At 50.9% G+C, this 15,194-nt stretch overlaps 1 protein-coding gene across 4 annotated transcripts in view; it reads left to right on the top strand.

The window, feature by feature from the left end:
* Window positions 1-13,502, top strand: part of elmo3 (engulfment and cell motility 3) — a 39,317-nt gene extending 25,815 nt beyond the window's left edge. For 2 of the 4 annotated variants that reach the window (XM_035418752.1, XM_035418753.1), the window contains 7 exons: window positions 404-546; window positions 5,271-5,434; window positions 7,405-7,517; window positions 8,323-8,427; window positions 8,704-8,783; window positions 9,084-9,164; window positions 9,554-13,502. In XM_035418752.1, the coding sequence (XP_035274643.1) occupies window positions 404-546; window positions 5,271-5,434; window positions 7,405-7,517; window positions 8,323-8,427; window positions 8,704-8,783; window positions 9,084-9,164; window positions 9,554-9,766 (899 nt within the window). In that variant the 3' untranslated portion in view covers window positions 9,767-13,502. Of the gene's footprint in view, window positions 1-403; window positions 547-3,179; window positions 3,328-5,270; window positions 5,435-7,404; window positions 7,518-8,322; window positions 8,428-8,703; window positions 8,784-9,083; window positions 9,165-9,553 lie in introns of those variants that run through there. The other 2 variants (XM_035418751.1, XM_035418754.1) reach the window with 2 other exon arrangements.
* The last annotated feature ends 1,692 nt before the right edge of the window (window positions 13,503-15,194 follow it).

The raw sequence follows: 15,194 nt of genomic DNA, 5'->3' as shown, positions 1-15,194 counted from the left end.
GCTCAATCGAGCCCTGAATAAATGAGCGCTAGTACAGCTCAATCGAGCCCTGAATGACCGAGCGCTAGTACAGCTCAATCGAGCCCTGAATGACCGAGCGCTAGTACAGCTCAATCGAGCCCTGAATAAATGAGCGCTAGTACAGCTCAATCGAGCCCTGAATAAATGAGCTTTAGTAAAGCTCAATTGAGCCCTGAATAAATGAGCTTTAGTACAGCTCAATCAAGCCCTGAATAAATGAGCGCTAGTACAGCTCAATCAAGCCCTGAATAACCGAGTGCTAGGCTTTAGCGAAACTCCGGCACTCATGGCACATGTGCGAGCCCCCCCCCCAGATTCTCTGCCATGCTGTGCCTTTCAGGAATTCTGGGAGTTCTCACAGTCCCCCCCCCTTTCTCCACAGCTTCGGAGACGGGCTCGGACTACCACCCGGTCTTCTTCTCGCAGGACTGGGACTGCCTGCTGAACGAACTGTTCTGCGTCTGTATCCAGCTGCTCAACAAGACCTGGAAGGAGATGAGAGCCACGCAGGAGGACTTCGACAAGGTACGGCCGGGGCGGGGCGGGGCGCGGGGCGGGGCCAGCGGTTTCCCTGGTTACAGGGGGGCGGGGCCTATGAAACGTTGGCAGCCTCGGCCAACGCTGCACCTACACTGGTGGACGTCGACGTTGTCGTTCGAGTTTTGAACTTGCTGTCCGCCACAAGTGCGGGGCGGGGGGCAGCAGAGCGTCGGATATGAGCTCGGAGCACTGCGGGAACGACAGACCTGGCGCTGTGTGTGTGCGCTGCGGGTTTTCACCAAGGCTAGCCTGAACGTACATTCGTGTGGAGTCTTTTTCGGGCTGAATATTGGTGAAATTTAGTGTTCCGTGCGGGAGCCCCGCTGTGATTGTTAAAGCGTCTCGAATGATTATTTGACCCCGGTGTGTGGAAGTGGAAGAGGTAGAGTTTGAGCTTTGAGCTGGCGCTGTGGCAGTTTTATGGGGGCTGTGTAGCCTCTTTGATCCTCGCTTCTGATTGGTGGGGAAAATGACAGGTCTGTTGGAGGGCGAGTGGAGAGGGGTCGCGGTATCTGTCCTGGAGAGTCCTGCAGTGAGAGCACCCTAACCCTAACCTTAACCCGAACCCTAACCCAAACCCAAACCCTAACCCTGAGAGAGACAGTACCACCCTGCTTGGACTGTGAAACCACTTGGAGTGATGCGGTGGTGGAGTGTAGATAGAGGAGTACGGGGACACCCTGAGAATCCAGCCGTAGTGTGCTAGAATAGTCCATCTCCTGACCCCCCCCAGATAACCTTTCTTTTTCTCTTTCATTCTTTGGATTTCCCTTTGAATAACGTTATAGTTATAGCTGTGCAAAGATTGCATATCTGTCTAGTGGTACTTTTCTTTAGCCACAAAATGAAAATTGTTCGGTAAACGTTGCACTTGTTGATTATTAATGGGCCTTTGTGGTGATGTCACATTTTTGCGTTCCTGAGAGTAACGCCGATGACCTCATCTTCTGTTCCTCGCTCCGGATAAGAGCTAGCCGGCTGAGTGGCTGTGATGTCATTTAGTCACGTGTCTGTTCTCATGCTAAACGTTCCATTTGAAGATGAGGAGATGAGTCGCCCCAAAGTAGACATTAGAGCATCTCAAGTGAGCAAACTGCTGAGGTCGTTGACCTCTGACCTTTTCAACCCCCCGGGAGGGCAGTGGGCGCTCGTCCTGCGGCCCTGTCATTGTGTGCGCAGACCGCCCTCCCAGAATCCTCTCTGGCAGGAACAATGGAACGCATGCCCTTTCACAGCGGTATTAGCGTCACAAAGAGAATCCCCCCTGCTGGCAGAAACGCTGCCACGCCTCCAGAGAGAGAGAGAGAGATGGAGTGAGTGAGAGAGAAAGAGGGAGAAACGGTGAGAGAGAGAGAGAAAGAAAACAAGAGAGAGAGAATGATGGGTCACTAAGTCACTTTGTTGTATCAGCACTAAACACAAAAAAGCACTGCTGACCGGGAGAGCAGAGTGGCTGGCTGGATGTAAACACACACACACACACACATACACGCACGCACACACACACACACACACACACACACATACACGCACGCACACACACACACACACACACACACACACACACATACACGCACGCACACACACACACAGGCTTTGAGTGAGGTAGCAGTTTCCCTCTGCAGTCAGGCGACAGTATGTTGGCCAGTGGCAGGATGAGGACCAGGATGGTTCCGTGTTGACAGTAAAGTTATGGGAGGAGCTTGCGAGTAGGAGGGGCATGAGTGAGAGTGAGGCTTGGTTGGCTGAGGAGACTGTGTGTGGGTGGAGCCAATGTGCGGGAGGAGCTCACGGCAGAATACTGGGAGTCTAGTCTGTACTTTCTCTGCAGTCAAGACCTTGGTTTTTCTGCTCAAGCCACAGACCATTGGCTCGAGTGAAAAATTAAATACTATTCTTGAGGATCGTTTACAGTTGCAGTGCACATGGGTGCATCAGGTCCCTCTCCTTTCTTCTCTTTATCATTTTGTGCCACCCTTACTGACACAGTCTCTTTCCCTCACTCTTTAACTTCTCTTCTGTCGTCCCCCACCCCACCCCCCCCCCCGGCACGCACTCGTTCCTCTCGCTCTAATAAGTCTGTAACTGCTCTGCCTCCGCGTCATTCGCCACTAACCGCTGCTGGCAAATCAGCCGCACACCACTGTCAGCTGGGGGTTGGGGGCTTGTGTGTGTGCGCGTGTGTTTGCATGTGTGTGAGACCTGTGTGTGTGTGTGTCTGAGAGAGAGAGAGAGAAAGAGAGAGCGCGAGATAGAGAAGGTGCAGGCTGGGCTGTGTCAGTGGCTGATGGCGCTGTGGATGTGGGGGGTTGGGGTGGTGGGGGGGGGGGGGGGGGGGGGAGGGGGAGGGGGCGGGGCTTTGCTCCGTGGTGGGTGGGCGTAGGGTCTGTGTGGCGGAGGTCTCTCTCCTCTGCTGGAGGACGGAGGGACAGCTGGCTCTTCAGAGGCGGGGGTACAGGGAGCTGCTGCTGGGGTCTCTCTCTCTCCTCTCTCCCCTGGGTCTGTGTGCTGGGTCTGTGCACTGGGAGTGTGTGCTGGCTCTGGACTGGGCTGGTTCTGGGCTGGGCTGGGCTGGGCTGGGCTGGGTCTGGTCTGGGCTGGGCTGGGCTGGGTCTGTGCTGGGCTGGGCTGGGCTGGGCTGGGTTGGGCTGGGTCTGTGCTGGGCTGGGCTTGCTCAGGCAGAGCAGGAAGTGGCTTCACACAACACAGTCTCACCGTCAGGGACAGACTGCAGCGCCACGCTACTGAGCTGCCGACGGCGTGAAGGTGATACTCTCTCCTTCTCTTTTCCTGTCGTTCTTTCTCTCTCCCCCTCTCTTTCTCTCTCCCTCTCTCCCGCTCTCCCTCTCTCTCTCTCTGTCTCTCTCCCTACCTCTCTCTCCCTCCGTCTTTCTCTTTTTCTCTCTCTCTCCGCTGTCTTTCTGTGGTACTGCTTTTACACTACTCCTGCTGATTTGATAGACAAATTGTGCTTTACGCTTGGGGGCTGTACCGGCAGGACACCGTATGGAGGTTGCTTTCACACAGGGGTGTTTGCCCAAGTGTTTGCTTATGTGTGTTTGCTTGTGTGTGTGTGTGTGTGTGTGTGTGTGTGTGTGTGTGTGTGCGTGTGTGTGTGTGTGTGTCTGTGTGTGTGTGTGTGTGTGTGTGCGCGCGCCTTTGTTTCTGTGCTGTTCTGACATGCCGGAACCTTCGTGAAACTTTAACGCTCGATTTTGTATTTTTTTTTTCCTATTCGTAATTTAATGAGTTGTTGTGCCTTGACGCTGTGTTACCGTGTCTCAGTGAGGCTGTGTTCTGTAGCAGTGTGCGGTTTATCGTAGTGTAATTAGTGTAGTGCAGTTATAACTGATTTGTTTTGATTTTGTGCGGAGCTGTGTCATGACGTACAGGGACAGGTACGTAGGTTTCGCTGCTTCAGTTAGGCGGTTTGCCCGTCCCATGTGATGATCAGCGATTTTCTCTGAGGTCTGTGGGTCGTTTCGTCGGAGGCGAAGTCGCGGCGTGGCGATGGTCGCGGTGTGGCGTGTGACTGTGGGTCCCGCGCGCCGACGGGCTCTGACCGCGCCCGCAGTGCCCGTTTAGGGCTGCGTTTGAGGCTCCCGTTCCGGCTCCTAAAAAAATAAAAAATAAAAAAAACGCTGACGGTGACGGCACCACGCCGGCCCTGACGGGGTATCGAGATGACGTTCGCACCGCTGCCGTTGCCTAGGAGACGGCTGGCTGGTGTCAAAGGCGGAGAGCGAGATGAGGGGGGACGGGGGGGGACGGGAGGAGGGAATAGGTTAGAAAAGAAAGAGGGAGGAGAAAGGGATAGAGAGAGAGAGATGCTTTTTTTCCCCCTTCTCCTCCACATGGAGGGCCAGGCTGCAGTGTGGAAGTGTTTTCTTTCTGCGCATACACGTCCTGGACAGGGAGGTGGACGAGAAGCCATTATCCCCCTCCCCCCCCCACCTCCTCCACCCCCCCGGCCCCCTGCTGTGTGACCTCAGCCACACAAAGGTGCTTGTTTCCCCCTCTGGGAGGTGAGCAAGGTCAAGCGGTGATCAGGTGTGTCAGCGTCACTGAGTGCATTAGCGCTGATGACGGGAGACGAGTAAGCACGGAAAAAGTGTGTGTATGTGTGTGTTTGTGTGTGTCCATATTAGTGTGTGTGTGTGTGTGTGTGTGGGTGTGTGTGCTTATTGTATGTGTGTGTGTGTGTGTGTGTGTGTCCATATTAGTGTGTGTGTGTGTGTGTGTGTGTGTGTGTGTGTGTGTGTGTGTGTGTGTCCGTATTAGTGTGTGTGTGTGTGTGTGTCTCCTGCCAGTCCCAGCCCTGTGTCATGCGGTGATATGGATGTCCTGTGTTGACAGCGGCAGTCAGACTAACGAGGGCTCCTGGGATTAGCGGGGCGGTTCGCTGCCTGTCTTTTTCAGTTGAAGCTCAGCGTTACGGGGCTGCTGGGTAATCCATCCACTGCAGAGAGACTCAGAGCTGAGTCTTAACCCCCCCCCCCCCGCCAGCCTTACCTGCGCACCTGACTTACTCCACACCTGCTTACTCCTAGTGTAACCACTGATGCCGCACCTAGACCTGAACCCCACCACCCCCTTTTTTTTCCTGTCAGTCAGTGACGTTTGGCCACGCCCCCCTCTCTCCTCCGGGTGCGTTGGCCCCGCCTCCTCCTCCTCCCCTGCTGACGTTCTCTCCGCCCACTTTGACGCAGGTGATGCAGGTGGTTCGGGAGCAGATCACGCGGACCCTGTCCACCAAGCCCACCTCCCTGGAGCTGTTCAAGAACAAGGTGAACGCCCTCAACTACAGCGAGATCCTCAAACTGCGGCAGACCGAGCGGCTGCACCAGGAGGAGACCCTCGCCCCGCCCGTCCTGTGAGTCCTGCTGACCTTCGAACCCCGCGAGTCTGCCAATCACGGGAAGACCTGCCGCCGTGTAGTGAAAAGTTTAGCTGTTCTCCCGAATATGGGGTTTGACGTGAATTTCAGTTCAGTTCAAGTCAATTCAGGAAATGAAATGAAATTGAATTCATTATTTAAAAATCCCCATAGAACATTATTGGCATTTTAAAATTGACAAATAGGCTTTTGGTTAAATTCCTGACCGGACTGAAGTTAAATGGATTCAAACTCTGATGTGACAGCCAGGGCATCCCGTTGTCTGAAAGGTCACGGGTTCGATGCTTACCTCACCCCTATGGAATTTAAGGTGGGGCTGCTCTCTGCGTCTCTGTGTTTGTCACTAAACAGCCAGGCCCCCGTTTACCCTTCCCAGCATGCATGGCGGTCCCGGTCACATGACCGCGAGGTCCCGGGGGCGCGGTGGAATTTCACTGGCGCGCGCGACGCTGCGCCGGTTAGCGGGGGGAGGGGCCGGGGACCCTGGGGTGGTCGGGGAGGGGGGGGGGGGGGCATCTGAAAAGTGACAGGGCAGCGAGGAAGAGGGGTGTGCCTAGAACAGAGGAACGCTGGTGACATTTATCAATAATGCATCACGCGGGACGCCAGCGCGAATCGCCTCGCCCCCCCCCCCCCAACCCCCCCCACCCCGCTGTCTTCCTCCGCCCCACGCTGACATTTAAGAGCTCTGCTCCCCTGGTCTTCTTGGGCCCCCCCGGACAGCAGAGAGAATAGTTTTCACTCACAGCGCGTTCTCTCTGCTCTCAGTCTCTGTGGCAGGAGAGCGCAGTACTGCTACTGAGGGGGTTTAATAGAGAGCAGCAGCTCCAAGCTGTGTTTCTGTCTGCTGGTGTGCAATTGCAGATCACTCTGTCCTTCTTCTTCTTCTTCAATTTGATATCACTATGTTTTTCTCCTTCTTCTTATTCTTATTCTTAGTAGTAGTAGTAGTAGTAGGAAGCAGCGTGAATTACAAGTCATATTAGTTCATGTGGTTTCATCTTATCAGGCTGGCATTATGAATGTTGTGAAAGTGTATTATTATTCTTAAATTCAGTTCTGTCAGCTTTCTGGAGAGTAATGGTGCAGTAATGCATTAATACACCAGGCTAGCAGGACTCAGAGTGGAAATGGGTCCTTAGAGTGTTGACGGCCAGATTCGGAAAGCATGGATTAAATGGCCTGTTGTTGTCAGTGAAATTTAATGTGTTTTCATGATGCCGAGTGTGTGGGAGAGCTGTGTTTGTCTAGAGTGGAGCATTGGAGAGCTGTGTGTCTGACACTGTGTTTGTGTGTCTGTTCCCGTTTCTGTTTGTCTGTCCCTGTGTCTGTGTATGTGCCTGTGTCTGTCCCCATCTGTGTGTCTGCCCTGTGTCTATCCCTGTGTCTGTGTGTTTGTCTGTCCTGTGTCTGTGTCCCTGTGTCTGTGTGTATGTCTGTCCTGTGTCTGTGTCCCTGTGTCTGTGTGTATGTCTGTCCTGTGTCTGTGTCCCTGTGTCTGTCCTTGTCTCTGTGTGTCTGTCCCTGTGTCTGTGTGTCTGTCTGTCCTGTGTCTGTGTCCCTGTGTCTGTCTGTGTCTGTCCCCCTGTGTCTGTCCCTGTGTCTGTGTGTCTGTCTGTCCTGTGTCTGTGTCCCTGTGTCTGTCCCTGTCCCTGTGTGTCTGTCCCTGTGTCTGTGTGTCTGTGTCTGCCCTTGTGTCTGTGTGCCTGTCCCTGTGTCTGTGTGTCTGTGTCTGTGTGTCTGTCTGTCCTGTGTCTGTCCTTGTCCCTGTGTGTCTGTGTCTGTCCCTGTGTCTGTGTCTGTCCTTGTGTCTGTGTGTCTGTCCCTGTGTATGTGTGTGTGTCTGTCCTGTGTCTGTGTCCCTGTATCTGTCCCTGTGTCTGTCCCTGTGTGTCTGTGTGTCTGTCTGTGTCTGTCTGTGTCTGTCCCTGTGTCTGTCCCTGCAGCGAGCTGAAGGAGCGTCTGAAGCCGGAGCTGCTGGAGCTGATTCGGCAGCAGAGGCTGAACCGCCTGTGCCACGGGACGCTGTTCCGCAAGATCAGCAGCCGGCGCCGGCAGGGTGAGCCCCCCCCACCCCCACCCACCCACTCAACCAACCCACCCACCCACTCAACCCTCCACCCAACCCCCCCCCCCCCCTGACGGAGCGGTTCTGCCTATCAGACGCAGGCGGAGCGCGGCGGCGTGGTTTGCTAACGGCGGTCTGACGTGTCCGTGCCTCCCTGGAACCAAGGCGCTGTTTTTAGCGTGCAGCAGCTGTGTTGCCAGGGGCTGCTGTTGTCACGGCGACCGGGCTCCACAGGGGATAACGGCCTTGCTTCCGGAAAACGCGCGGCGATGGCCGGGCGCTGAACGGAGAGAGACGGTGAAGTGCGAGCTGCGCAGTCCGCTCGCGTTCGCCATTTCCCATGATGCATAGGAGCGGGTTGGCACAATGCTCCTCCCAGCAGTCTGGGCACACCTATCTCAGTTTAGTGCATGGTTGTCACCAGGCATGCTTAAAGCTGGTTTGAGGAGGCGGGGCTGGGGCACAGCCAATGAGCAGTGCCGGCTAGGGACTGACCGTGCTTGACCTAAACCCCTCTCTCCATTCTAAACCTGACATCTCCTGGATCGGGGTGGGAAAAGAGGGCTGTATTTGTTTTACAGATTTCAGGCCACCCTCTTAATTAATTAATTAGTTGCAGTTATTCACACAATGTGGCATATTAGCTGAATTCGTTTACGGGCTTATGATTGACAGCTGAAAACTGTTCTCGCGTCCCTGTATGAAATATTTTCGGGGGTTTTGCCCGGAGGAGGTGGGCGTGGCCTCCCCTCCCACCACACACACATCGTCACAGGCTCGCTGTTGGCTGTTTCAGATAAGCTGTGGTACTGCCGGCTCTCGCCCAATCACAAGGTCCTGCACTACGGCGACGTTGAGGAGGACACGGACACGCCCCCTATCGAGACCCTTCAGGAGAAGAGTGAGTGGGCGGAGTCAGAATCTCTACTGTCTCTGTGTTTGGGAAACCACAGAGCTTGATTTTAACCGTACTGCATTCATTTAGCCTCTTAATTATTCCAATAAAGTAACAAAGTCGTAATTTACAGAACGAGAACCAGAAGCATCTGTGGAACTCCATGGCTAGGGTTGGCTTACTCCTGTCTAAAACTGTTAGCTGTTAGGCTGTCATGCTGTTCTCCTCTCTCAGCTCCTGACTCCCTCTCCTTTCCCTCGTTCTTGCTTTTCTCTTCCTCAGTTCCTGTGTCTGACATCAAAGCACTACTGACAGGGAAGGACTGTCCGCACATGAAAGAGAACAAGGGAAAGCAGAATAAAGTGAGTCTCTGTGCACGCACACAGACACGCACACACACACACACAGACACTCACACACGCACACACACTTACATTTGCACCTGGACGTGCATGACACGCATGTACACATACATACACACACACACACGTGCACTAGGTACTTAACCGCTTGATCAGTAAAACTATCCAGCTGAATAAACGAATGGTATGTACAAATGTGATCTGTGTACATGGCTGTGTGTGAGAGTGTCTGCTACACTATTGAAATGTAAATGACATCACACAGCTGCAGTGTCTCTCACACTCGAGTGTTTCCCTCAGGAAGTGCTGGACCTGGCCTTCAGCATCACGTACGACGTGGAAGAGTACAACCTCAACTTCATCGCCTCCTCCAGGACCGACGTGAGTCTCCCCCTCCCGCCCATTACAGTCCAGTGCACGTGTCTGTGTGTGCGTGCTTGTGTGTGTGTGCACGTATGCGCGTGCATACGCATGTGAGCTTGTTTATGTGTGTGTGTGTGTGTATTTATGACATGAGTGTAGGTGTGTACATTGTGTCGTGTGTATGTGCATGCCTACTCTACATACCTTTCTGAATAACTCTCACTCTCCCTCCCTCTCTATCTCACACTCTCCCTCCCTCCCTCTCTCTCCCTCCCTCCCTCCCTCTCCCTCACTCCCTCTCTCTATCTCACACTCTCTCTCCCTCCCTCTCTCTCCCTCCCTCCCTCCCTCCCTCCCTCTCTCTCTCTCTCTCTCTCCCTCCCTCCCTCTCTCTCTCTCTCTCTCAGTTCTGTCTGTGGACGGATGGGCTGAGCGTTCTCCTTGGGCGGGAGATGTCCAGCGAGAGCATGCGCAGCGAGCTGGAGATCCTGCTCTCCATGGAGATCAAGCTCCGCCTCCTGGACCTGGAGAACGTCCCCATCCCGGAAAGGGCGCCCCCTATTCCCAAACCCCCCAGCAACTTCAACTTCTGCTACGACTTCAGCCAGACGGAACAGTAGGGGGAGGAGCGGCGGCCATGGAAGTCGGGGCGGAGTTATGTGTGACTGACAGTGCTCGAGATGAGTTGGCATGGCACTGACAAAGAACATGACGAGTGGCCATAGGTGGGGTGAGGGGAGGGAAGGAGGGGGGCGTGGTCATTGGAGTGGGTGTGGCTTCATTGAAGAGGGGTCTTTTGCTTTGGGGAGGCTGTTCTTGTGGTAGGGTTTATGGGTGTTTCATATGAACAGATATATGACTGTTTAAAATTAAAAAAAAAAAAAAAGCCTGGGTAGTTGGGCGTGGCTTTTGGAGTGGTGGAGTCTCCGGGAGCCTCAAAGATGCCAAGATGTTTTTTTTTTATTTGTCTTTTCGTATGACTGAGTTCTGGACCCGAGGATTACGTTCCAGTCTGGAGGTGGAGGACCCAATAACGAGTCCAGTGAACACTTTTTTTTTTTTTTTTTTTGCCTCTCTACTTCCCGCTACCTCTCCCTCCTTTGGGTGCGATTCACTTCTGCTTTCAATTAAATTCAAATATATATATATATATTTTTTTTTTTGGAATACGGTGGTACAAGGCTTGCGCTGTGTGATGTCATCACCCTGAGCCGCACTCCTGCTGTTTTTGGAAGACTTGAGGAAGCAAAAGGAGAAGGGGAAAAGTTTTCCGCCTCTGCGGTCTGTCTTACGGAACTTCTGGTCTGCTAGGGTCCGACATGGAGACCTTCTGTACAGTGCCAGCGCTCAACGGTACAGGACGGTACAGAGAGACCCCCCCCCATCCTCTTTCACTTAGGTTCTTGCCCTAAGGTGCACTTTCTCCCCCCCAGAAAAGCTTCAAAATGCAGAGCGTGGTACGTAAAAAAAAAAAGGAAACACTGATTTCCCAACAAGTATAAATAACAGGAGCAGAATTCCACTAAAACCTTGAAGGTATTGTGTGCTTGGCTCATTTCTGGTATTTCTTTGACAAACGAAAAGGCACTGTTTATGAGATCTTTTTGTCTTACACAATTTGAACCACATGAGCATTACTTCACATTTTGGCTCGTCCCAAAGTATTCACTCACTGTAAAAGGAATCAGTGATGAAACTCTGCATTGGCTGATCCACCCTGAGTGAATCAGCGATGCAGTGTAATTTTGTACATTACAGTAGTTTGAATCTTAGACTCCTGATTGGTCTGGTTGTCGTAGATATAAGAGGCCATAGCAAATGAGATGAGTTCTACTGTATATGTGCGGTACGTAGTGGACAAAGCATTACAGTAGGTTTGTATGCAGTGTGGGGCGTAGAGCAAATTTCATCTGTGCTTGAACAATCTTGAATGTGGATCTAATTTTGTGCAATATGTGTCACTACACATAGATGTATCTCAAAGGTGGCAGTTTACCTGTGCAGATCTTGGAGGAGGTTTATCGTCCAGAATCACACAAAATAGACACAAGCAGACGCAAGTATACAGTCACTCACCGGTACGCACACACACACACACACACACAAGCAGTACTCTGAAGTTCTGTCCTCGAATGTGGTACCTGTATGTAGATTTGTGCACGGTACTTAAGTGTGTGTTTCCAGCAAGTCCCACAAACATCAAATAAATCTCCTTCATTCCACTGTGAAGATCTGAAATGATTGGTCATCACTGTTGGCATGACAGCAGTGGCTTTAGAATCAAATAAAACCAAGTTTGAATAGCGAAGGCCAAGAGACGGCACGTATGGCCACAGGAAGCAGACCCATGGCACATGCCCTGGAGCTGGGTCCTCCAACGCGGGTGGGGGATGCCTGTGTGTAAAACTGTTCAGGGCGAACTGCACTTTTAAAAAAAAAAAGTATTACGTTTCCAGTAACGTAGTGATCGGTGTTCTGTTGAAATCTGGAATGGAATGTGCATCAGTAATGGTTGTTCAGTGAAATTTAACAGCCAAAAAAAACCAAAACAAAAAACCCAAACGGCTGTTTTATAGACAACAGGTTTTCTTTCAGAGGACAGTGGCAGTCGGTCAGGGAGAGCTGTCGTGGATTGAGTTGTGCAGTCGGTGCAATGGGAGTGTTTAACCTGTGTGCACACCAATGGCAGCCCCCTGTCCTAACCACACTGAAACACTACAGAATCCAAACAGGGCCGCCATGTAGTGTTTACCCAGGATGCCTGTGGAGGGCCCGGACAGCACGGGAACAAGCGGGTAGGCCCCCCCGGAAGCCTGGAGACAGAGGAGCCGGTAACTAGGGGCAACACTGCAGCACAGCTGGGAGCACGGATATAGAATCTCTGGATTCGCCACAAGTTCTTTTTGTTCTGCACCTACTGTACCATTTTCTGACAACGTTCCAGAACGGATTCATGCCAATGTTCCAGAACGGATTCACGCCCAACGTTCCAGAACGGATTCACGTCCAACGTTCCGGAACGATCCACGCCCCAACGTTCCGGAACGATCCACGCCCAGGCCAGAAGTTGCTCGAGGAGCGGAGGCCGTCCTTCATATTTGTTTTATTTCTATGGCTCGAGCGCAAGCAGCCATGTTGCCTCGCAATGCTGCACAGTGTCCGATTTCACTAGGCCAGTGGCTAATACATTCATTAGCGTCTGCTTTCCTGCTAGCTCTTTTAAAGTGAATGACATGCTTAACCTTTCCAACGACGTTCTGAGTTCCGACTGCAATGAAAACACTTCTGCTCACTGCATATGTACAGCATGCAGCAGAGCTGTGTGAGCAGCAGGGCCTGACCTGGTCAATACCATTCCTACATCAGTTTTTTCAGCATTTCAAGGTTTCAGTATTGGCCCTACTGGAGTACTGGAGTTATTATCCGCCTGGGAAACAACAGGAATTGCCGTACCCTTCCCCTTTAATCAGACAATCGGACACTAGCAAGACAACGGAAAATAAACATGTATTTTCATGTACATGAATACACCGAGTAGTTGTTGTATGTATATTAATCTGGCTTTCTGCTGAAAGACTGCTGGTGTGCGTCCATGCAATCGAGGGATTGAGACGACCATCCCCGCATGCAGCAAACCAGTCCTGTCCGGTGCAGTGCACTTGGGAACATTTACACATTCTAATCTACCCAAATTGTCATTTGTGCCAGTTTTTACTGGCAAATCAAAATGGAAATGATTAACCACTGCAGGTTGTGTCTGCCCTGTGCTCAAAACTTTTCTTTAAAGGGATGGTTCACTTTCTGGGTTTTATTTAAATTTTATTTTTTTACATTTTTAAAATATATTATTTTGATATTTATTGCTCTAGTAGTGTATGTTTTTTGACTAAATGTCGATGTTCCGACAACCGGCCAACCTTCCGATGGCTGGCAGAAGGGCATTATGGGATGCCTGATCTACGAGGTCTGGTCGGTCCTCAGAAACTTCTCCGAACATCTAAAATGTCATTCATTGCTCACAAAAACCGTCTGGGGGCCAATCAAAAACATAGACTAAAATTAAAGAGATATTTTTAAGAATCCCAGTAAGTGAACTGTCCCTTTAAGGCTTCCATTAGATTACCATCACTGCAACATGGGAGAACTGGATATGTCTTATTGCTTTAGCACTGTAATCACTGTTAGCAGGAGTGAGAGGTAGAGAGTTCATCTGGGACTGTTGACGAGATCACATTTGTTTCTAAATTAATTAAACGCAAACTTCAGAATCAACATCCATCAGATTTTTTTTTCTTTACAGCATTTATGTACTAAAATGAAAGAAAAATGAATAAATCGGTTTCCCTTTTTCTTGTTGACAGTTGTCTTTGTGGGTTTGTTTTATAATAGCAGGGGAGGTTAAGCTGTAATGGTGTGGTGGAATGTGTGTGTGTGCAAGTGTACATGCATGTTCCACCTCTTGGGAGTCCTTCAGTTCTCCAGATGTGCGCAACAAGTTGCTCCAGTACTACACTGTTAAATCATGGTGAGAATTATTATTATTTTATTTTTTTTAAAGGTTGGATCTGGATATGGCAGTGAGACAGTGAAAGAAACTCCATTTTCAAAACTGAATAAAAACTCTATTGAAAGTGGGTAAAAAAATATGGCACTATCTTTTAAGAAAAGCAAAGGAAAGACGGAATATTCCGTCACCGTGGTAACCGCAGTCTACAATGTACTGAACTGCCTGGTTTTCAAATTTCAAGAAGCAGCCCTACCACAATAAAAAGGGCCAAGACACTCGCACGGAAAAGTGTGTGTGTAAAGGTGAATGAGGAAGTGCGGCTATCTACTTTGGGGGCAAAGGCCACATCGTTGCTTTGCATCACGTGTTTTTATGGCCTTTTATTGATGGGCTAGTTTAGCAGGAGGGCTGGGGTGCCTGCTGCCTTATGAGAGAGCTGGAACGCGAAGCTTTCCATAGATGGAAATCACGTGCAGCTAAATGCACCTTGCCCTCGTATTAGCAATTTCCGCCCCCCCTCCCCCCCGCAATTTAGTACAATTTGCAATTTAGTCATTTGACTGACGCTTCTGGCAAATCCCCACGTCTGTCTACTGTCTGACCAGGACCGACAGTACAGGTAGGGAACCTTGAGACCAGACCTGAGTGTTGGGTACTGTACTGTCTACACTTTTTTACGAACGGAGAGAATAACAAAAGAAACTTACATTTTTTAATTGATTCAAATTAAGTTTTTAATTTATAAAATATTATTTCATGTAATATTTTATGCATCTGTAATTGCTTTAGTCCCATTAAATTACCCAATCACTTCCACGTGTCTGAAAATGACCAGTTTGATGCACAGCTCGCCCCAGTCATTTCTGTGTTAAGTAACTAGGACATTTTCTTCATCCACACTGCCCCCCGATAGACAGATATGGACAGCTGATATCATGCTCAGCATGACTGTCACATTGCAAAATGCCCAGTGTTAAATCAACTCCAACAGAGGTTGGGAAACCAAAGTCAAAAGCATACTCAGTGTTGTTTTACCCCTACCCGCATATAACTTGGCATAGACTTCCGACACACAAACCTGCGGCAATGTGGAAATGCACTGACCGTGCGGTCAGTACTGCAGGTGTGGAGAAGGCGTGGCCCGAACGATGACCCCGCCCCCGTACCTGAGGAAGCGTGACTCTGCCAGAGCTCCACCTGAGCACCTGTCTGGGGGTGGGGGGAGGGGCGGGGTGTGTGCATGACAGGCCCAGCGCTACGCAGCCCCTCAGGGGTACCCCCACCACACAGGTACAGCCCAGGTATGTCAGGAGGTAGTTTCAAGGGTGCTATGGAACACCCTAGTTGTTTCAGGACACATTTTCAGTGAACACAAAGTGCCAGTGGCCTGGAACCCAACTGAAATCCTATACACACACACGCTATACATTCATAAAAAATTTAGTGTGACACAATTGCTTGAAATTACTTTGTCATCCTTGAGATTCCTACGCACAATGATTAAAGGAGACTGCTTTTCCAGGTTGAGTGATTTTTTTCCC

Source organism: Anguilla anguilla, chromosome 5 (assembly GCF_013347855.1).
Source record: "Anguilla anguilla isolate fAngAng1 chromosome 5, fAngAng1.pri, whole genome shotgun sequence".
Lineage (NCBI taxonomy): Eukaryota > Metazoa > Chordata > Actinopteri > Anguilliformes > Anguillidae > Anguilla > Anguilla anguilla.
Note: the sequence above shows the minus strand (reverse complement) of the source record. Positions and strands in the feature narration are given on the sequence as shown.